The following is a 23,841-nucleotide window of genomic DNA, read 5'->3' as shown; positions in this document are numbered from 1 at the left end:
ATTCTTCATTTAAAAAAAAAAAGAAAAAAGAAAAAGTGAATCAAATCAAACCAATTAATTTACGTAGATTTTTCGATTTGATAGAATCATGACCATTCCTGAAACAAGTTGGAGTTTAGCACAACTCCATCCTATTCATTAAAACGGGCTGGACTTGGACAAAATATTCAAGCCCAAGCCCGTATCCTACTACCTATAATTGCATTGAAAATAAAAAAAAATAAAAAATTGCACGTGACGGCACTAGGAAACGAAACGAGACGACGAAATCTGCCCCTTTTCTTACCTCCGTTTATAGCTTCTTCTCACTGAATCTACGTTACCGGCTATTGAATTTTCGGCGATAGGAACTTCGGTGCTGACGATATTAGCGGTTAATTCTGGACCCAAGCACCTGCCGATTCCGCTCCAAAGTGTTACTCTATTGTTTCGACATTTTTCGGCATCGGTGGACAAGTCAGCTATTTCCGATATCGTATCGGAAGTTTCCCTCTGAGTAAGCGAATTACTTGATGAGTTCTCCCTCTCGTTTTTCTTTTTTGAATTTACATAGTCTTAGCTTTGTAGCTTTAGTGCAGGTGATTTACTGTAAGTGATGTATTTATCAATGTAAATGAAGCATTACAGTAACCGTTTTATTGTTTGTTGTGGTTCTGATATCATATTACTAGAGTATTAACCTTTCATGGTGGAGACTCGAGCTTTTTGGGACTTTGATGGCTCTACAATACAAAGAGAACCAAGTGAGTTAGCTTATTTGGTATAATTGAATTTCATTTTTATTGCATTTTCATGTTTGGAATATGTGAAAATTTTATTTAGAATTACATATTTTTAATGGAATTGTGTATCAAATTCTGCAAACTGATAGAATTTGCAAATGAACGCTTAACTTATCAATAACACATGCTAATGTATTAGTAACAAGTTGGTAAAGCTAAATATTTAAAGGCCTAATGGGGTTTTATGTATTTCAAACTCTGTAACTTTTTGTAATTCTATCTTAATTTAAAAAATTCAAGTTATTATGTTGCAAATTGGAACGTTTTTTTGCCATGATACCCTACTGGTTAAAAATTGTAAAAATAATAATGCTATACTCTAAATATGATTAAAAAATATTTTTATCTTTTAATTTCTCTCGTTTCTTTTCCCACTACTTTTTGCTCATCCATTGTCTCTCTCCTTCTCACACTACCTGCATCTCTATATGAATCGATTGATAGAAACTCGTTATTGATCATTGCCCAATACTTCTCTTTTTCAAGTTTCAAATCCAATTGTACAAGTAAAAACCAAAAATCAAGAACCCACCATGCAAATGCTATCAAAATCGTCAAATACACTTCAAGAACTTCCTAGTTGTCATTATCACCATCATTACCACCAAAATGGCCTAGAAATACTCTCAGCATTCCAAAATTTCTAATTCATTTTGATTTCTTAAATGGTTCTTAGAAATTTCCTAATAATGATTTTCTTTTATTTTTTTTTTTCTTCTGTATATTAGAGAGAGAAAGGGATGGCAAGTTAGTGAAGATGGAGAGGAGCGAGGGAGAAATATTAGGAACTTAATTTTTTCTTATTCGGGTTAAACAAATTTATCTTCTTGTTTTTTTTTGTCATTTTTGGACCAGTAGGGTATAATTGCAAACAACATTTCAAATTGTGGTATAATCAGTTGAATTTTTATAGGTAGAGTTGCAAAAAGTTGTAAGGTTTGGGGTATATTAAGCCATTAGGCCTATTTTAAATGAATTCTGTAGTGAATTCAAACATGAAAATTCAATTACAACTGAATTTTTCTTGTATTTTTGCTCCTCCTGCCTCAGAGTTTGGCTCCTCCCCGAGCTACTGATCCTGGATGGGCCCATGGAACTATGGTGAATGGTGGTCGACAAAAAATCAAGTGCAAATACTGTCATAAAATTTTTCTTGGAGGGGGAATTTCCAGATTGAAGCAACATTTGGCTGGAGAAAGAGGGAATGTAGCTCCATGTGAGGATGTACCTGAATATGTTAAGGTTCAGATTCAACAACACTTAGGTTTCAAGGTTTTGGAGAAGTTAAAAAAGCAAAAAGAAGCAAACGGCACTAAGACTTCCCATATGTCTTACTTGCAAGATAGAGAAGGAGATGATGATGAAGATTTAGGGCCACTGAAGAAGATGGCTAGCAGGAGAAGGGGTAAAAATATTTTGGAAGGGACATCAAATCGAACAAAGAGACGCAAGAGGCAAAATTTTGTTGCTTCTCGAAATATGCGCCAGAGTTTTGGTTCCCAAGAGAACATAGAGCTGGCTGATGTTGCTGTTGCTAGATTCTTTTATGAAGCTGGCATACCATTCACTGCAGCAAATTCATATTATTTCCAGAAGATGGCTGATAGTATTGCTGCTGTTGGCCCTGGTTATAAGATGCCTTCTTATAATTCTTTGACGGGTAAATTATTGAACAGAGGTATTCAGGAAGCAAGGGACTATTCTGCAGAACTGAGGAAGTCCTGGGAAGTGACTGGGTGTTCACTGTTAGTTGATAGGTGGGTGGATGGATTTGATCGCACAGTGATAAACTTTTTTGTTTATTGTCCCAAGGGTACCGTGTTCCTCAAATCTGTGGATGCATCAGATGTCACAAAATCTGCTGAAGCACTCCTTAGCATATTTGATAGTGTTGTTCAAGAAGTTGGACCCAAAAACGTTGTCAATTTTGTGACTGATACTTCTCCCAGTTACAAAACTGCCGGAAAACTCTTAGCCGAGAAATACAAGACCTTTTTCTGCAGCACCTGTGGAGCACACTGCATTGACCTAATGCTTGAAGAAATTGGAGAAAGTGATGAAGTTAAAGATGTTTTAGCAAAGGCTAAAAGGATAACACAGTTCATATATAACAATGGTTGGGTCCTCAATTTGATGAGAAAGAGAACAGGTGGAAGAGATATTATCCAGCTTGCAAGAACAAGGTTTGCTTCTATCTTTTTAACACTGCAAACCATTGTATCTTTCAGGGAACATCTGCACCAAATGTTTACCAGTGCCTCTTGGATGCAGTCTTCTTTTTCTAAGCAAAGAGCAGGAATTGAGGTTGCCGAAATTTTGGTGGACCCACTTTTCTGGTCTCTATGTGATCAAACTTTGAATGTTGCAAAGCCCCTACTTTCTGCTTTACAATTTATGGACTGTCCAGATAAACCGCCTGTGGGATATATATATGATGTGATGGAAAAGGCAAAAAAAAGCATTAATGTTGCATTCAATGACAAGGAATTAAATTACATATCTCACTTGAAGGTCATTGATCATGTTTGGCAAGAGGAATTCCATAGTCCTCTTCATGCAGCTGCACACTATCTCAACCCATCTGTATTCTATCAACCCAGTTTCTCATCCAACAAAATCATCCAAAAAGGTTTACTTGATTGCATAGAAACCTTAGAGCCTAATTTGTCTGCCCAAGTCATGATTACGAGCCAGATAAAATGTTATGAGGAAGCTGTGGGGGATTTTGGTCGACCTGTGGCATTACGTGGTCGAGAGTCATTAGCCCCAGGTTAGCTCTCTGTCAAAGTTGGTAAAAGTGTGTTTTACTCTACAATTTAAGTTCTAGTTTTCTGATTAAGTACTAAATGGATTTTTCTGTTTATACAGCTACTTGGTGGTCGCTTTATGCAGTTGATTACCCTGAGCTGCAGCGGTTAGCTATAAGGATATTAAGTCAAACCTGCAGCATCATCCGATGTGAGAGGAGATGGAACTTGTTCGAGCATGTCCTTTCAAAGAAGAGAAACCGGTTGGAGCAGCAAAGGTTGAACGACCTCTTATTTATTCATTATAACTTGTACCTTAAGGAGAGGTAACTTTCCCAGCAGCTTGCTACTAAAACTTAAATATGAATCTTGTGTGTGGGTGAAAATAGTAAAAAAACTTAAAAATTAATTAAATCTTTTTGAAAAGAGTTTCTGGTATCTGAAACATTATTTTTGGGCTAGGATCTGGATTAGTTATATGAATTTTATTTTATTTTTATTATTATTTTTTTTACTTCTCTGTCTTCTAAGCTTGGACTGGGAGACTGCTATGCCTTAAAATTTTAGGCAAGCATCAAACCCATGTATGGCCCCCTTCTCAGTGTTGTGTTATATTGCAATGTTATCCTGAAATAAAAATGATAACATAGGGAAATAATCCAGGACAATAAAGGAAGCTCATTGATTAAATCTTCCATGGATATTAGGTTAATTATTTATTTGTTATCATCCTTGCGGTGGTAAATCTAAGACATCATATGTGATCCTTAATTAAATGAAACAGTTTATAGGAAGGAGTTTCTGATCTAAGGTAAATGGGGTCAGCCTATGTGAAAATAGACACTGTGCATTAAATTGGTTTGGGATTTGAGTCATAAGTTGAGAACTTGAAGAGCAGTTTTTTTCCTGCTTCTCTTGGGACGGGGAAGGATTTCTGCAAAATATAGAGCAGACAATTTATGGGTTGATATCTTTTTCGTCCCACAATGAGTGTCCACATTATCAGTTTGGCTACAAGCTTTTTTCAATGTTTTGCTTATTAGCTTATTAGTATTCCTTGTGCATTATGTGCTGCATAATACATGTGTCTTCATTTAAGACCCTCCTAAGGAATGTTAATGCTGGTTCATTTCCGTGCAAGCAGGCCAATAGAAACAACTAAGTCCTGGCGCACAAGAGGTACCCTTGATTCTGTATGCTTGGAGGCTGTTGATGTGAACATGGCAGATTGGGTGGAGGACTTGGGAACCATGGAGGGTGAGGATCTCAGTTGGATGGATGTAACAGTTCCCCATGAAAGAGCCTGTGGGATTCGCCAAGGGAATGACATGGATGATTCTAATGACAGTACTGATGATAGGAGCAGTGATCTGACAAAAGGTATTGATGGAGATGATTTATAGTAACTGGTTTATATTTATCAATCTTTAATTGCTTGCCATCTGTTGGTCAATCTTATAATAGAACGGATGGATTTAGGGAATATATTCTCCTAATTTTGTTTTGATTTTGCAAGATTCCATTTGGGGCCTTGCAAAAAGGATATCTAAACCTTAGTTATTCTTAAAAATTATATTCAAAGTTAGGAACATTTAAAATTTAAGTTATTCAAATAGAAAAATACTATAAAAATTTTGAATCTTTTTTAATACCAAAAATTAAATTGAAATTCTATTGGTTTGTGATGTTATGAGCATGTCTTAGCTGTTCGATTGAGTTTTTATAGTGCATTGTTACCATTTTTATTACTTGTAGGTGTATTTTTCAGCTGCTATTTCTCATATTGCAGAGCACGTTCACTTATAATGTTTTTATGGGGAACGTGCTCACAACAGCAAAACTCAATTCTGTTTGAAGACTTGCACCATATTTCCTATTCCCAAACTCAATAATATTAAGGTCCATTTGAATTTGAATAAATAGTTATTTGACATGATTGAGTATTTAGAATTTTATATTTTGTGTGTGTGTGTGTGTGTATATATATATATATATTTTATGATTTTACATTTAGAATTCAAATTCAAGTCCACAATAATTTCAAACAACCATTTATCCAAATGGGACCTTTGGTGCAGCAAACAGATGAAGGCAATTATTCATATAAAAGGGTACATGATCGTTGCCAAGATCTGGTGGTTAAGCTGAATATAAGCATCCCTCTGTTTTATGAAAAATAGTTTCCATATTTTTTAGTGTTTAGAAAATTAGTCAAAAAAATAAGTTATCCTGGTTGAAGTGGAAATTAGATATATTTTTCGGGTTGTATCTATTAATTATTTAATAATGAGAAAATATCTAACAAATTAATGATAACTTGTTGGTCTGTGTCTAACGTATGTCAGGTAGTTGACAAAGGTTTTCTGCTGCTAAAGTGAAACCCATTTAAAGCATTGGAATGAGAAAGTTGTGACTCCTTGTCTACTTGCAACTGGCAAAAAGTATTCTGTTGCAGCTTTCTATTGCCGTAACGAGGAAATGTCTAAAGACAAAATTTGGGGAGAGCAAATAACATAATTGGAAAATAAGAATTATTGTTGGCGAAGCGATGAGAGAAGCACATCTTGCAGGGAGCTGTCTCTCTTCATGGCTGCTTTGAACTCATCAAAGGTAACTTTTCCATCACTATTGGCATCCATCCGGTCAAATATTTCGTCCAGTTTTCCAGGTTCTGTTATATCTGCTGGAAGGCAATCTTCTGGCAAAGCCTGCTTAAGCAAAGTTAATGTCAACAACCCATTTCTCATAGCAGTAAAAAAATACAAAGCTGCACAAAGAGTAAAGAAACTGGCGTTACCCTCAGCAGGGACGCTACTTCTTCCTTAGTGATGCATCCAGATCTGTCTGTATCATACATCTATAGGCAATACGTGCAAATTAGTTGGATCTGTTGTAGTTGAAAAATTTTATTGTATCATGTTTACGAGGACTATGTCTGGATGGTGTATTAAATTGTGATTATAGAAATTGAATGAAAAAAACTTTTTGTAACTTATTGTGGGAATTCTTTTGTGAAGCCAAATTATGGAAATTGAATTAAGAAAATATAGAATATCACTAAACTATTAACATTTTAATGAGTCAAACATGTCTCATAAGAAAGAATCAGTATTTTATTTCATTAACAAATAATATTATGTTTGGAATAACCGAATCGCATAATTCACTTAGTAATTTATTTTTATAAATGAATTTTTCATGTTTGATAAATAAAAAATTATATCCAAAATAAATTTATAAATATAATTTCGTTTGTTTTTATTCTCTATCCTTTACATAATAATTTAATAATAGGAAAAGAATAGTAATTTTGTCAAAAGACAAAAGAAAAAGAGGTTGCTAGTTTTATGGAATTTGTTTGTAAATTCCCCTATTTAAATAGAAATTGTGTTAGCTTAGCCATCTATAACTGCATGGAATTAAAATCTGCTTTTTCTTTTCAGATTTCAAACACAAAAAAATGAACATTTATGTATTTTATAAAATTTTCATGAAATTCATATATTCAAAACATAATGAAAGGGTTTAAAATAAGTTGGATTCTCAATCATGTTTCTTGAATTTTAGTGGGGAAAATCTATTATTTTTACCAAGTTTTGTTACTTGAATAAAATATGTGCGTTAGTGAAATGAGAAGAGAACCTGGAAGCAGAGATGGAGAGCAGCATCTCCTTGGGAGTTCCTAAGGCTAGAGAAGCCACAGAGTATTTCTCTCATGTCGACTGTTCCATCCCTATTGTTGTCAAACAGATCAAAGATGCGAGCTGCCAGAGGTATTAGAGACGACATTTTCATTGCCTTTAGCACTTCCTCAAATTCTGACAGGGTGGCGTTGTCACCTTTTGCACATCTGCAAACCACCCCAAAAAAAAAAAAAGAAATTAATTAATTAATAGATCAATTTATGGAACTTTCGAGACTCAAAAGCTCTAAGTTGAGCTTAGGCTAATCAATGCTCAAATAGTATTAAATAATTAGCTTACTAGCTTTCAATTCTTATAGGACATTTATGAATTTGATATAGGGGTGAGTAACTTTTGAAAAAAAAATGAATATAGAATTATATCGAATTATTTTTGGTTATTTTGTTTAGGTTTTCAATCTTTTATAAGTTCGATGTTCGGTCTTTCTATCGATCATTACAAAGCATTTATTTTCTTAATAAAACTATTTGATCGAACTGACATATTCTGAATCGAATTGACTGGTTTATTTTGATTTTTTTTTTTAAAAAATATTATTTCAGTTTTTATGGTTTGATTCGGTTCAATATTTGCACAACCCTAATTTAGTATTTGATCAATATGGGATTATTAATAATAATGACGGTGAAGGCTGATAAAACAGATAGAGGAAAGTTTTTTGAAAAATAACATGCTAATTAGTGATGTCGAAATGATAAATTTATGTAGCCCAATCAACTAGATTAAGATTAAAACTTACTTGGTATTAAAATTAGCGAGGAATACTCACAGTTTTGAAAAATGTATCCTAAGATTCTCAATTTCTTCATCTTTAAGGTCATGGGAACCTAATAAGGACCTTAACTTCTTGGTTCTCAAAAACACTGTGCTGCTCCACACGCTTGCTATTGCTGCAGCACGAAGTTTGCGACGGGCATTGAAATTCTGCAGTCTGGAGATGATCTCATGGTCCATCTGCTCCTCTTTCGCCGAATCACCTATAACCCATGGGTGACTTAGAATCTGTCATCACAGTCGAATTTTGTACAATTAATGCATGTTACGGATGGTTTGTAAGAAAGAATAGAGTATGAATGCACATCAAGATATAGCCTAGCAGTAAGTGTAAATACGGTCTGATAATAGATTCAGGTTAAAAATAAAAAAAAGAATAGAGTAGAAATTAATGTTGTTACATCTTGAGCACTTGGCCTTCTATCAGGATTAACGTGTAAAAGATCAGTAATCAATTGCTTTGCTGAGGATGTAATATTCTTCCACGTCTTCTCATAGAAACTGAAATCACCCTGTACCACATAAAGAGTATAACACAATGTTTGATATAGTTCATATGGAATTCATTTCATTTCAAAATAATTTTTATCAAAAAATTCATTTTAAAATAAATTTACGTATTTTTTTTATTAACTTTACAATTCATTTTAAACATACAGCTTTTTTTTGCTTGTACTTTGACCTGTGCTTTTAAGTTTGTAATTCATTTGTAAATTCTGTCCACTTTAGTGGCATTTGTCATTTGGATGGATGGGACGTGAAATTTATGGACTTCATATTCCATTTTTTAATTGGAAAAACAAAATTCATAAATTTAAAAGATATTTTTAAAACAAAATTAAGCAATTTGAAAATGATGGAATTGAGAAATCGAGGAAGAATTTCTGAAATGATAGAATGGAAGCCATCAGGTAATTTATCAGTTTCTTGGGTTATAACTTATCTATCTCAATCAAATAAAGGAATTCTACAATTTATAAAATATTCAAATGCCATCGCTTTTCATCAATTCAAAAAATATTTGATTTCAGCATACCTAATTTCACTGGAACTATAAAATTTTATTTATACCAAATATAAAATGCGAATTTTAAACCAATTCCTTCAAATTTTATAAAAATTCATTTTATCAAACGGTAAAATTTACATACAGCAATTATCATCTGTTGCTTTTGCCTATTTGACTGGGCAATGAATGGTGGATACCTGAAAACATTATGAAAAAAGAAAAAGAAATAAAAATCATTTAAACTTTATTTAGAAAAGTCAAAAAAAGAAAAAGAAAAGAAAAAGAAAAAAAGGAAAAAAACTCACCCTGAGAGCAGAATATACAAAATCACTCCCAAAGACCACATATCACTTTTGCAAGTAATTTTACCCTGAGAAAGAGCCTCCGGCGAAACATAATCAATGGAACCAAACAACCCAACAACTGGATCCGTAAACTCCTCTACAGAACTCAAACCAAAATCCATAATCTTCAGAGTAGAATCATCCTTTTGATTCAAGAAAAGACAGTTTTCAGGCTTCAAGTCTCTATGAACAATATTAGCACCATGAAGAGCATCTAATCCTTTTGCAATCTGTCTAACGACGGTAGCTGCTTCTCGCTCAGAATACTTATCCTTCCTAACAATCCGATCAAACAGCTCCCCGCCGGAGCAAAGCTCTAACACAAGATGAACACCGTTTTGATCTTCATACACATCATAAAGGTCAATCACATTAGGATGAGGTGATACGTTTTCTACTATCTTTCTCATAACCAACATTTCATTTGTAAGCAGCTTGTCTGATATCGAAACTTGCTGCTGCTGCTTCTTCCATGCCGGAAACGTAGTTCGAGATGGTGATGGTGATGTGGCTGCTCCTAATCTTTTTAGTGTCTTTATGGCTACATGCTTAGATGTTGACTTATTTATACCTCTTCTCACAACTGAGAATCCACCTCTGCCAAGAATTTCCGAAACTTCATATTCGTTTGAAAGTTTTCTTGCTTCTTCTCCCATGGAGATGGAAACAACCTAACCCAATAATGGAAATGGAATCTTTAAGAGCAAAATTTTCTTCCTTTTCTTAAAGAAATGATTAATGTGTAATTAGAGACAAGTTGAAACGCGGATTAGTGTAAATGAGATCAGCTTGATAGCTGATTTTTCATTAGTTTATGCAATAAAATATGATTTAGGTTCAGATGGAAACAAATCGAATAAACTCAAGAATAAGAGGTGAGGAATAAGAGACAATGACGGAGTCAACTATTTGTTTTTCTTTCTTAAAAAATTATCACAGGCGACGGAGGATGAGAATACATGAGTTTTTTTTTTTTTTCTCTGCCGATCCTCATACCACATGTATCCAAAAGCCCACTGAACTAGGATGTTCGACCAGATTACAGGGTCCATAAAGGGAATGACCCTTTTAATATGGCAATTTTCATATTCAAGACACCTTTGGTTAAGGGAGAAAAAGTTCTAACCGCTCCATCCCAACCAACGTTGCTCATAGCTTTTTTTTTAGTATTGGGAGAGATACAATTCGAATCTAAATGTATTATTAAGTCATATATACACCTACTGTTAGGTTATACCTTAGTTTGTGCCCTCATACCTTTGATTATGAGACGATTTCAAGAGTGATACATGAATTTTAATGGGTCCGAGTCCTAATGATTTTTTATATGGTTAATAAAACTATTGACTGATATTGCAATTTTAAAATGTCATTTTTTGAGTAAGTTGGTTAGGAGAAGAAGTAAAATAGTTTTGAGTAAGCTAGCTCAAGAATATTTAACAATAAATAAAAATAAACGTAGCATAAAAAAATTCGAGGTAATAGTTGTAATATTGTTTTGACATGATATTATACTTCTTTTTTTTTAAAAAAAAAAGTAAATGAGTAATTCATTCAACTAAATCATCTAAAACAGCTTGAACAATGAAATTAGGAGGGAGATGACCCCACTTTTTAAGACTAGACAGTGAATAAGCGTGGGTTGCTAAAATATGGACAACTCTATTGGTTGATCTTTTAGTAAAAACAACAGAACATGCTACTAGTTCTTTAAACAAATATTAACAGTCTTTCACATGTCTGCAAGGTAAGACCAATCATCGTTTCTGCTGTGAAAAACTTGAGCTAATTGTAGAGAATCAATTTCGAAGATGACTTTGTGTTGATATCTAGTCTTGTCCAGCAAAGGGCTTCCCAGAAAGATAAGGCCTCTGCAGTTGTGGAGTCTTGTGCACCTCGTAGGCAAGTCTGACACGCATGTAGCACCCTCCTTGCCTCATTTCGGACAACCCAGATAACTGCCACAGCCACAACGCCTTGACACAGAGATGCGTCAATGTAACACTTTAAAAACCCAGCTGGTGGCTTGGACCATTTAACAGAAGTCCCATTTTGTTATTGGTGTTGTACATTTCTGAAGACTTGGGCCTGCTGCCACAACTTCTTATTTCTGTTCCTTCATAAAGCCCACAGTATCATGTAGAACAACTGTACATCTGTTAACTGCAATACCATAAAAATGTTGGAGACTCAATCTATAGGAGAAGCTTCTCTATGCAGGTCATACACAATCAATACACTAGGGAGAGCTTGCTGCCAACATTCCCTAGCAAAACTACAATCTAGAAATGCATGTGAGAGATCCTCCATCCCAATATCACAAACACAACATGTACTATCCATTTCCCCACCCTTTCTAATCAGTAATGAATTAGCAGGTAAGCAAGAGTTGCAAATACGCCAAATAAAAACCTTGACCTTGTTTGGAATTTTTGAATTCCAAACCTTTTGCCAAAATTTTGAAACTCAACTGTAGTAACTGTTGGGAAATTCATAATAACTTCCTATTAGCACTTTTGACAAAATAGCATCCCTTTTTGTCAATATTCCATAACCAGCCATCTTCTTTGCTCTTAGTGCTCAGGGGAATCTAGAAAATCCACTGCCTGTCTTTATGTTAAACAATTGGTGCACTATCTCAGCCCGCCAACGACCTCCACCCTCAGCAATAAGGGAACTAACAGTAAAGAATTCACAGTAAGGAGGAAAAGGTGTATTCACCCTAGTGTTCTTCGAATCCATGAGCCGAGGATCAGTCCAGATAGAGATGGACTTACCATTACCTACTCTCTCGATCGAGTGTTCTTTTACCATCGAGACTGCTTCTAACAAGCTTCGTAGATATAGTTAGGGATTGAACCCAATTCTATTGATGACGCATGGAAGTAACGTACCTTGTAGATCTGAGCCATCAAGGTTTCTGGCTAGGTAAGGATCCTCTAGACCTGTTTGCCTAACGATGCTATATTGAATTCATGAATACTTTTGAAATTCAATCCCCCCCATCACTTTGCTACAACACATTCTCTCCCAACTCTTTCATTGTATCCCTCTTTGGTTTAACAAACCATGATTCCACCAGAATCTATTCATTACCCGCTGCAAGTCCTGGCACACAGTCTGTGGAAAGGAAAAAATACGCTTATAGTATAAGTTGGAATCACTTGAATCGCAGATTTCAAGAGAACCTCTTTGCCAGCGTTTGATAATAGCTTTTTTTGCTAACCTTGTAGGTGTTTCCGAATTCTATCCTATAAAAAAGCAAATGCAGCTTGTTTATTCCTTCCGATAAAGGAAGGTCGTCCAAGATAGTTGTCTGTCTCATCCATCTCAACTACCTAAAGCATACCACGGATACGTCTTCTCATTTGTGCCCGAGTGTTGGTGCTAAAAAATATAGAAGACTTTTGGAAGTTTACAAGCTGGCCAAAAGCTCTCTCATAAGTTATAAGGCAATCTTTTATGTAGAGACATTCAGTCGGAGTAGCATGAAAATAAAGATAGTTGTCATCTGCAAAAAAGAGATGGGAGATGGAAGGAGCCCCTGTCGATATAGGGCAACCATGAATACCTCCCCTCCTTTTCTTTTCACGAAGAAGAGCTGATAAACCTTCTAAGCATATAATAAAGAGGTAGGGAGATGGAGGGCACCCCTGCCTCAAACCTCTCTATGGGATGATCAGACCCAACTCTTGACCTGAATGGAGGATAGAATAGTTGACCGTGGATACACAACTCATCACCAACTCGCACCATCTCTGTCTGAAACCCATATGTTACATCATCTTTTTTAAGAAATCCCATTCAATCCGGTCATATGCTTTGCTCATGTCTATCTTCAGAGCTACCTCACCCGTGCTTTTGGATTTTACCCTTAAGGTAATGAATTACCTCATAGGATAACAATATATTATTTTTTTATCAACTTGCCGGGCACAAATGTGCTCTGTGATAATGAGATGAGGTGAGGTTAGCAAAATGGCTTCTTTAACTCCCTTCTTGTAAACACTTCATTAAGAACTCGGATGTCCTCTTCTGACACTAAAGCTAACACACAATCAAAATGGCTTATCCCTGACATCCTCTTATCACAAACAGATTATTAAAATAATTCACCGTGATTTCATTAAGAACCACACCCTGTTCCCTCCAGACACCATTTTTATCCTACAATCTAGAGATGGAATTCTTTTTTTTCTGATTAGAAGCACAAGAATGGAAGAACTTGGAATTCGAATTCCCTTCTTTTAACAAAAACAACTTTGATCTTCGCTTCCGATATAGCTTCATGTCTTCTAAGCATTGATCAAGTTGTTTCTTGGCTAATTCATATTGCTCTAGCGAGACTGTGTCACGTCGAGGACGCAAACGAGCCATTAACTTTTGGATTTTGAATAGCTGTTTCTGTTTCTGTTTGAGGAAGCCACCACCCCAAGTACTAAAGGTCTATCCACAATCGATAATTGTTTAGAGAACATGAGGGGATGGATCGTAGGACCAACTTTGTTTCACCAATATCCTGCACTCCCGATCGCACAACCAAATATTCTCAAACTGATATTTGTTGCTCGCTTTTCTATTCGACGCAATAGAGGAGTTGAGAAAGATCGGGCGAGTGATCTGATGAGGTGGTTGAAATATTAAGAGCTTTCCAATCCCCAAAATTGTCGATCTATGATGCAAAGGCTAAAACTATATCCAATTTTTGTTCAACCCAATTAACGGTACCCATCCCTCTTTCCCATGTATACAAATGCCCTTCCAGTCCAATATCAAATAACCCACTATCCTCCACTGCATGTCGAGACCCATTTAGAAGCCATTAAGTGTGTGGTATTCAGCCCCACTTCTCTGATTCACATAAGAGGCCATTGAAATCACTTAAGCAACACCATGGGAGATCAGACTAGCTACCGAGGGATTTAAGGAGAGCTTAGGATTGTTTTCGATTCTTCCGTTTAGGTCGAGCATAGAAGCCTGTAAGTCTCCATTGGCAATAATCTGGGAGAAGAATTTTAATGTCAATATGGTACTGAGAGAAACTAATTAATTAGGTTGAATCTTTAACTTTCCACAAGAATGCAAGACCACCACTTAAGCCCACACAATCTAATACAAAACTTCCAACATAAGCCAAAGAAACACTATTGCTTCTACTCTACTTCATACTTGCTTTCGTCTCAATTAAAAATATAAACATGGGCTAATGCAAAGTAACTAGATCCCACAGGACCTGACTGTTCATGGATTGCCCAGTCCATGACAGTTCCAACTCAAGCAACTCATAGTCCTCGACGGGCTTGGACTCAAGGACGCACTGCTTTAGCATTATCAAACATAATGAGGGGACCTGCTTGAGCCATTGGATTAACCTTATATCCATGGGGTTCTATTTTACAATGTTTCCTTTTTCCTTGTGAGAGTTTTAGCCATTGACTTGTTTCCATTTTTTTATTTTTTTCTAAATATAGTTTATTATCCGCTCTATTAAGAACCTACCAACAAGTCATAATCCAGAATTCTACGGAGTCTCAGTGACTGCTTCACCATCCATGACCAGCTCGCCATCCTCCTCTTTTTCCTTAAGAGATAGTTTGATTAGGCTTTGAGAAAGGACTCTATCACTCGAAGAAGATGACGCCATTAATGATTCTAATTAGTTTGAAATTGTAGAAGTAGACTTGAAAGGAGGCAAGATAACACTCTCATGTAGAGAGACTAAAATGCAACTTTTAATTACATCTGTAATTAATTTAATATATGAGAATCTTTATATTTTAAAAAACTATTTCACAAATATCTCATTATCAACATCACTAAATATACAATACTCAATATAAGATGTCGAGTATTCATTTAATAATTAATCTCTCATTCAATTCTATAATCGACTTTTTACAATATTAAAAAATTAAAATTAATGAAAGTTTGGAGATATGTTGGTAATTTGGACAAAGTTTAGATTTTAATCAAAGTACCATTTAAAATATATATAAAAGGAAAATAACCATTTTCAAAAATTATAGTGGAGACAACACCTAAAACTCTCAGTATTTTAAATTTCTAAATAGAAAAATTAAAAATTTAATTAAAAGCTTGAAGGCATTTTGAACAATTTCAATGAAATATTTGGTGGTATATTATTATTTAAGATATTTTAGATTAAGGATTATTTTTAAATTTTCAATGGATGATGCAAAATTAGTTTCATATGCTTTTATCCTTGAATATATAAATTTTTATTGAGTTCATTTATGTGATTGCTTACGGTTATTTATAATTTAATAGTGTCATTGTATTGAAATGTTCATTCCTGTGTTAAAATTTTCTAAGAATGCAAGATTTTCTTGATTACCTACAACTCCGCATTTCTCCCCCGCATAAATGTAATTTCTAATCATATACCAAATAAATTTCATTAATTATGTATTTTAATCACATAACTAGTGTTAGAACTCACGCGATGCACGAAGCAATATTAAAGGATGAAATAATTTTTATAACATCATTCAAAAATAATAAAATTCTTAGAAATGTCAAAATGAGTCGACGTGTTGGGTTCGACACAAATTTGCCTAACATGTGGCACGATTAGAGTCCATATGAACGCAACCATTTAATAATCGTGTCAAATTTGTTAATACAAATACGACGTGTGACACGAACACGACACGTGTAACACACCTAATATTATAAACAGATTAAACAGGTCGTGTTGACTCGTATACAACACAAATTTGCCTAACATGTGGCGCGATTAGAGTCAAGACGAACACAACCATTTAATAATTGTGTCACATTTGTTAATACAAATACGACGTGTGACACGAACACGACACGTGTAACACACCTAATATTATAAACAGGTTAAGCGGGTCGTGTTGACCCGTATACGACCTGTGCAACCCATCTAGTAACCCGCCAATATCATAAACACGTTAAGTGGATCATGTTGACCTATATACAACCCACCTAATTTTCTTATGATATTTTTAATTAACTCAAGTTATATTTATAAATTTTTATATATATAATGCATAGATTCTTCAAGATTCACAACTAAAATAAAAAAAAATTAACACAACAATAAAGTTTAAATAGAATTTTAGTTGGAGTATTTATGTCTATCTTAAATAAATGGGTCACTTGCCTAACCCGCATGTCAACCCATGACACGACACGTTTATATTCTTGTCATAAATGAGTGACCTGTTTATGATTTTTAATACCAATTTAACCTTAACCCTAACCCGTTTATTTCGCATGCTAGATTAATCGTATTCGAGTGTATGACAATTTTGACATCCCTAAAAATTGTATAATAAAATGATCATGTAATGCATTACAAAATTATATTTCATTGAGAAATGCTGAAAAAATTGCAATGCTAAATTTGTCTTCTTGAGTGTCATGCGAAACCTTTCACCAAGATATACAATAGCAAAAGTCAGCATGATATGGCCTGCATTAAAAAATGTACACACACTATTAATGTATTTTTCTATAGTTATAATAATTTTGAAAATTTAATTAATTATATTAAAATAAGAAATTAAAATATTTTTTATTTAGATATATGATTTATTATAAATGATTATTTATTTATTTGAAATATTAATGTATTATATTTATTTAGTGTAGTATGTCATAAGAGTGAATGTCCTATTTTTTAAAAAATTATCGTATCCGTACATTCCCATATCTCATATCATGTATTAATGCAACTTAGCTTCTAGTTTACGAGACTACTCCATATAACAAGCTAATCAACCAATGTTTTTTTTTTTATTACCAAGAAAAAAAGGAAGTGTGTCTTTTTTTTTAAATAAAATTTGTGTCTTTTTTATTAATGAATGATTAGAAATACTCATTTAATTTAATTTTTTTGAAAGAATCATTTAATTGAATTTAATAGCTTGGATTATATGTATTTTAATCTAATTTAATAGCATTATCTTGATGGGATATAACTAATAGATATTATCTTGATAAAGACATTATCTGAAAATATAAAATAATTGATCTTCTTATAATTATGCTAAATAACTGCGCTCCCAACATTTGGCAATTTGAGATGTAACATCCTACTGAATCGAATCGTTGCATATACATGAGTCGAGTCGGGTCGAACTAGAAACCAGTTAACGCCAGAGTGGGGTAAAATGGGATGTACCATAAATAAGTAAAAGAAGTAGACTTACTTGAATGAAACAAAAAGATCAAAGTATAAGGAGTAGGACTTACTTGCACTAAAATAGAAAGTTTAGGTATTAAAACGTAACATATGGAAAATTTAGGTACTATTTGGTAATTTTTAACACACAATCAAAGATATATTTGGACTACACGAGACTTCCATTTCAGTTTGCTTTCTTCATTTTCTTCATCTTCATCTTCAACGTCTTCTTCTTCATCTCCATCTTCCTCTTCATCTCCTCTTATCTTTCTCTTCATCTCCTTCCTTTCTCCATCACTTTTCATGTGATTTAAACACTAAATTCAACCTAGAACTCTATCCAAGTAAGTAGCCTTTCTTAAATTTCATACTTTTGTGATATTTTAGATGATTTATAAGAGTTATGATGTATAGGAGAGGGGAGCTCAAAGTTGGAGGAAAAGGAAGCTAATAAGAAGATTTAAAGCTCTTTTGGTTAAAGGTTTGATATCTCTTTTAGTTTTTCATATTTTCTTGCATGAACACTTCTGTAGTATGTGGATAATGCAAAGATATGTTGCTGAATGTTGAATTAGAGGTCTGTAAATGTTGATAAAGCATGGGATGAATTGAATGAATGAAGTAGACATTGAATTCATGCTAAACCAGGTTTGTTGGATCACTGACTAGTAACTTAACCCTGATTTTGACTCTGTTTAACGATGGAATTAGGGAGTGTTATAGAAGAGTTATTTGTTCCTCTATGTTTTAGATGTCCATGAGTTTTTGAATCACCTAAATTGGAGTTATAAATTGAGAGATATGACCAAAATAGTACAGACTAGGCAGGCTGGAAACCACCAGTCTGGGCGGACTGAACGTTGCTCATTTAGGTAAATATTTGACTACCTTACCAATGTCATTAAGAGATGTGGTAGAAGACAAATTTGTACCCTAATGTGTTAGCTAACCATAGAATTCAGAATCACTTAAATTGGAGTTATAAATTGAGATCTGTGACCAAAATAGTATAACCTGTGCAGGCTGGAACCCAATAGCAGGGTAGACTGACAGTTGCTACTTGAGCTCAATGTTTGACTACCTTACCAATGTAATTAAGAGATGTGGTAGAAGACAAATTTGTAGCCTAATGTGTTAGCTAACCATAGAATGTAGAATCACCTAAATTGGAGTTATAAATTGAGAGATATGACCAAAATAGTATAAACTGAGCAGGCTGGAAACCAATAGCAGGGCAGACTGGCAGTTGCTAATTGAGCTCAATATGTAACTACCTTGCCAACGTAATTAAGAGATGTGATAGAAGAAAACTTTGTACCTTAAGATGTTAGCTAACCATAGAATTTAGAATAACCTAAATTGGACGTATACAGAAAGAGTTATGCTAGGATTTGTGAAACATGTACAGGCTGTCTGGCAGATTTCAAGAACACATTAGAAATGATGTTGGAATGCATATGTAGATTCATTCACCCTAAAATTATTACTGCATTTTACCTTCTAAGTGAACTTAAATTCAAACTAAGAATTTCCTTAATCTGAATGGTAAAATTTAGTTACATAAATGGTAGTAAGAATTGCATCGAGGGTGCAATAGCTAGAGTATTTCCATGCAAGTTACTTTATACGTTATCAATGGTATGCATTATTCCTCATTAGATAGTTTCTAAATAATTCTTGTATTATCACAATACACATAATATGCTCCATTAAGGTTAGGCAGAAACCACGTAGATAAGACTATGTCGCGACATAGGATAGCAGATCTGCGCCCCATACAGTTTGGTACTCCAGCTACAGACTATTGAGTGGATCTGATTTATATACGGGCCATAACAGCCCAGCCATACAGTATTCATCCAGTTTCATACAGTTCATACAGTTCTTCTTATCACTTTGGTTTCACTATAACCTTATGGAGCCATGCAGTTATGTGATTTATTATTTATAAATTATACGATGGTTAATAAAAGTTGCAAAATTTATACAGCATCATGAACAGCAGGTAAAATCATGAAAGTATAATGATATGTGTACTTATATGTTTATTGTTTTATTTCTTATTAAATTGAGATATCCACTGAGCATTATTTGCTCAGCGAGTTATTTATTTAACTCGTAGGTTTCGAGACTGGACCGTAGAGAATCAGCTTACAACTGCTGCAGTTCATCTGTGGAAGACTCAGTCTTCAGGGTAGCTACTCATTTTGATATTTTGATTCTGTCTATCCTTATCATGGCATGTACAGGGCACACAGTTGGGCCCATTTCATTTTGAAAATTAGTCTCATGTCTTGTAAATATTAAGTACATATCTATATTTTCCTAATGTAAAAAGCAACAGCTTAACATCATATTCACCATACAACATGATATTAGCATGAAAGGACATAGGTTCAACCAGATTGTAGCGTCTCAGCTCGGTTCATTTGAGTTAACGGGTGGACCGGGAAGGGATGTTATATGAGAGATTTACGTTTAGCTGTCAATCAGATAGACTTTTCTGCTTTTATATATTATATATATAATATTAAAATAGATGTAGTATTAATCAAATTGGATTTCCCAATTACAATAAAATAAATGTTATGACTAAAAAGAATAAGGAGTAATGGAGAATAAGAAGGTTAGCAGTATAGGGCTATGCCTGGTTTCTGAAAATCCGAATCGAGTAACCATACTAATCCGAACCAGAATTGAAAAAGAACCAAGACAGTAGGAGTAGAACCATATCGAATTGAATGTGATTTATTATCTTGGTTTTGGTTTCGGTTCTTATAAAGAACCGTACTGGAACCACACTGAAACCACATTAAAATCGAATCAAACCAAAAAAACCGATTTGTCCATATAATTTTTCTTTAATATTTCAATATAGTATGTTATTTGTAGAAGATATTAAAATTTATTATTTGAAAATAAAATCTTTATTAGTTGCTATTCTTTAATTAATAATATAAATGAAGTATAAATTAAAATTATTTATCATGCATAAAATTAATATTTAATGACTCTGGTCATCTCTTGTTGTATATAACTAGTTGTATCCCACAGGTTGTACAAATTAATGCTTATAAATAATTTATTATGAAAGAGTTACATTATTTTGATATTTATTTAAAAATTATTTTATTGATTAATTATTCTATTTCATCTATAGATTATAAATAATTGCACATTTTAGTAATTAATACATTTTATTTTTTGATAAATTAAAAGATTAACAAAAGACTATAATAATAATAAATAAAAGCTTAAAATATATAAATAATTGATACGAATTAGGTTTAAATAAAACTTTATAAGAAATAATATGTATTATTTACTCTTTTTATTAAAAAAATATATTTTTTGAGTCTTTGAGTATTATAACAAAAATTTTTATTCCAACTCTTTCTATAAATTTAAAAATCAGAAAAATACTCTACCGTAACAAATTAAAAATAATAAATCTACCTTCTTAACTAAAATAAAAATAATAAACATAAATATTGCTTTTGCAAATTGAAATAATCTATTTTACTTAAACCATAAAATTACCTGAATGAAAAAAAGAAATAAACTTCATGAATCAGTGATCATTAAACGTCTTTTGCTCAAAGTAATTTTTGTCACTATAAAAAAATGAAGAACTTTAAAAAAGGTAATAAAATTTTGTGATAAATATAGTAGATGTTATACTTATATACATAATACACAAAAGAAAATTAAATTTTTTTAAAAAAATAAAGGATAATTAAATTATATTATAAGAAAATATTAAATCAATTTACAATGTGGTTATCAATTATTGAACAAATTAATTAATAGTTTATTATCAATATAAAAAATTTATTATTTGAAACCAAAGATTTTTTATTAATGAAAGAAAATTATTATACGGTTATTAATTATTGAAATAAAGAAAATGAAAAGTTTTATAATTTAATTTTTTAAAATTACATAATTAAATAATAAATATTAAAAACTTAAAAAATAATAAAATTCTACATCACCAATTAAGTTTCACAGTATCATGCCATATAAGTAAATTTGATCGAACTTTTATATATTTATTAGGCAAAAGCCCACGCTTTGCATGGGTTCTTTAGTTACTATGCATTATATTTTGTAGTTTCTAATTTATAATACATAAATTATAATTAGTACATATTATTTTATATATTTTCAATTCTTCTATTATTTTTTCATTTTATAACCCTACTATTAGAAATATTTTGTTGGAATACAGATGATGCCATTAAATAAATAATCCAAATACTGATTATCATTAGTCTCTCGTAATTATTATAAATTTTATACTAATTTTGTTTTTTTGATAAACTCTTCTTTAGCCGAATAAGCTTCTCATTAGAATTTAAAACGATGATAATAATAGTAGCAAGTGATAAATTAAAATTTTAAAAATTATTATTATTAAGTATTATTTCTTAAATGGTCCAATCAAAATATTGTTTCTTAGATGGTCTAATCAAAACAAGGAAAAATAAAAAAGAAAAATTTAAAAATTTGTAAAAAAAGAAAACAAAAAATTCTGGAAGAAAAGAGTGACATGTCAGCTTTGTCAAGATTCTTTTTGCTTCATGATTATATATACACTAGTCATGTACCCGCGCGATGTGCGGATCCTATAATTTTCTATTTTTTAATTAAAATGAATGTAATTTTCAAGAAAATTCTTGTAATTTATATTCGTTGTTTTAATTTAAATACTTTGCTTATTTATTTTTAATTAAAAAATGAAAAATAAGATTATAATTTTTTTAAATTCTCAAATAATAAACTAAAATATTAATTAGCATAATTAATTCTTACAAGTAATCATTATAATTCAACTAATATAGTTAATTAATTATTATTTTTCTCTTTAAATTCTCATATCCAAATTAGATGAGGTATAAGAATAATTAATTTTAATGAAATAAATTTTAGTAAATTAGAACTAACATTTTAATTCTATTTGTTAATGTAACTACATTATTTAATTGATTTTATTAACTATAACTCTATTATAACTCCATTGTTTTTTTTATAGAAAAATTATTTAATAAAAATCTTAATATTTATTAAATGTAAAAAATATTAATTATAATGAAACCATCTATTAGATTTATTAGTTTGTAACTCCATTATTTAATAAAAAATTTAATTTTTATTAATTACCAAAATTAAAATGCCACATCATCAGTTTCATATTCTAATATATTGCCACATAAATATTTATATCTTAAAAATTATATATTTATATAGATAGATAGATATAGATAGATATTTTAACAGTACGATAATTCATTAATGTTAGTATAGTATTTTACTATATCTATAATTGAAATAAAAAAAATTTTTTAGGTTATTTTTATAAAAAGTCTTAATTTACTAACACATTTATGCGACAATGAAGATAACATCATTTTGGAGGTTTCATGGAACTTAAATTCTTTTTGTTGACAATAAAATAAAACTTCATTATTCAATTGTTAATTATGATTTTTTAATATTTGTAATATTTATGTTATTACTTTGAAGATTGCTTGGAGATTAAAAACGATGGGAATTTCTTTTTACAATAAATAAAAATGAAATTTCATTATTGATTATTATTTTTTAACATATATCCAGGTACGGCATGATTCTTTTTTTTAATTAGCATATATTGTAATTTCATTTTGATATTAAAATATTTTTATATAAAGTAACCTTGTAACGTGTTTTAAAGATATAATAATTTTCAATGAGAGAACTGGAACTGGAACTAAAACCAAAATAAAAGAATTGAAATCAAAAAATCGAACAACTATACCGAAAATTTGGTTCAGTTTTACTCTGATTTTTTAGTCCTTCAGATTTAGTTTCGATTCTTAAAATGAAAGAACCAAATTTTTGGTTCGGTTTTGGTTCTTCTAAAGAACCGTACTGGAACCGTAGTTGCACAACCTTGGTTAACAGGTTAGTGAATTAGGCCCACTTATAATGGTTTTATGTCGAATGAATATTGAAATAAATACTTGTGGATTGGGCCTTGACATGATTTGGGCTTTAGGAGAGTTGCAGGAATAAGTTGCATATATTATAGGCTTCTAGGATTTTATGCTTACTCACTATCTACATTAATTATTAATAAACCGAAGTTGCCAAATTATAAAAATCAAATAAATCAAGAGAGTGTTGAACCCAACTATATAAAGCTAGTCAAATCATATTAAATTATATCAAACCACTCAAATCAAAATTAAATTTTTATTATTTAATCATACAAAATAGAGAAAATCTAAAATTTTTTCGCTTCTCCTTTCCCGATTGCGCCA

At 32.1% G+C, this 23,841-nt stretch overlaps 2 protein-coding genes and 1 long non-coding RNA gene across 5 annotated transcripts; 2 read left to right on the top strand and 1 right to left on the bottom strand.

Annotated features, from left to right (window-relative positions):
• Nucleotides 1-230: 230 nt before the first annotated feature.
• LOC105644234 (uncharacterized) lies at nt 231-6,524 on the top strand. 3 transcript variants are annotated; one of them, XM_012229515.4, is made up of 6 exons: nt 231-496; nt 672-743; nt 1,833-3,552; nt 3,651-3,855; nt 4,674-4,909; nt 5,875-6,524. In XM_012229515.4, the coding sequence occupies exons 2-6, from the start codon at nt 717-719 to the stop codon at nt 5,880-5,882; spliced, it is 2,196 nt and encodes a 731-aa protein (XP_012084905.1). In that variant the 5' UTR covers nt 231-496; nt 672-716; the 3' UTR covers nt 5,883-6,524. The 3 variants fall into 3 exon arrangements, with proteins under 3 accessions (XP_012084905.1, XP_012084906.2, XP_012084904.1); XM_012229516.4 differs by lacking the exon at nt 5,875-6,524 and having other exon boundaries at nt 3,651-3,807; nt 4,674-4,947; XM_012229514.4 differs by lacking the exon at nt 5,875-6,524 and having other exon boundaries at nt 4,674-4,947.
• Nucleotides 6,061-10,163, bottom strand: LOC105644235 (calcium and calcium/calmodulin-dependent serine/threonine-protein kinase). The gene is made up of 7 exons (XM_012229518.4): nt 9,322-10,163; nt 9,159-9,213; nt 8,409-8,519; nt 8,003-8,235; nt 7,172-7,379; nt 6,327-6,386; nt 6,061-6,237 (listed from the first exon to the last, which is right to left on the bottom strand). Exons 1-7 carry the CDS (start codon nt 10,014-10,016, stop codon nt 6,061-6,063), a joined length of 1,539 nt encoding a protein of 512 aa, XP_012084908.1. The 5' UTR covers nt 10,017-10,163.
• Nucleotides 10,164-17,746: 7,583 nt separating this feature from the next.
• On the top strand, nt 17,747-19,863 carry LOC149495554 (uncharacterized). Its single transcript, XR_016321505.1, has 3 exons — nt 17,747-17,880; nt 17,951-18,017; nt 19,659-19,863. It is a non-coding gene; the product is annotated as an uncharacterized LOC149495554 (long non-coding RNA).
• Nucleotides 19,864-23,841: the final 3,978 nt, after the last annotated feature.

This window comes from Jatropha curcas, chromosome 6 (assembly GCF_041381405.1).
Source record: "Jatropha curcas cultivar XTBG-Jc1 chromosome 6, XTBG_Jcur_1.0, whole genome shotgun sequence".
Classification (NCBI taxonomy): domain Eukaryota; kingdom Viridiplantae; phylum Streptophyta; class Magnoliopsida; order Malpighiales; family Euphorbiaceae; genus Jatropha; species Jatropha curcas.
This window is presented reverse-complemented; position numbering and strand designations above follow the sequence as displayed.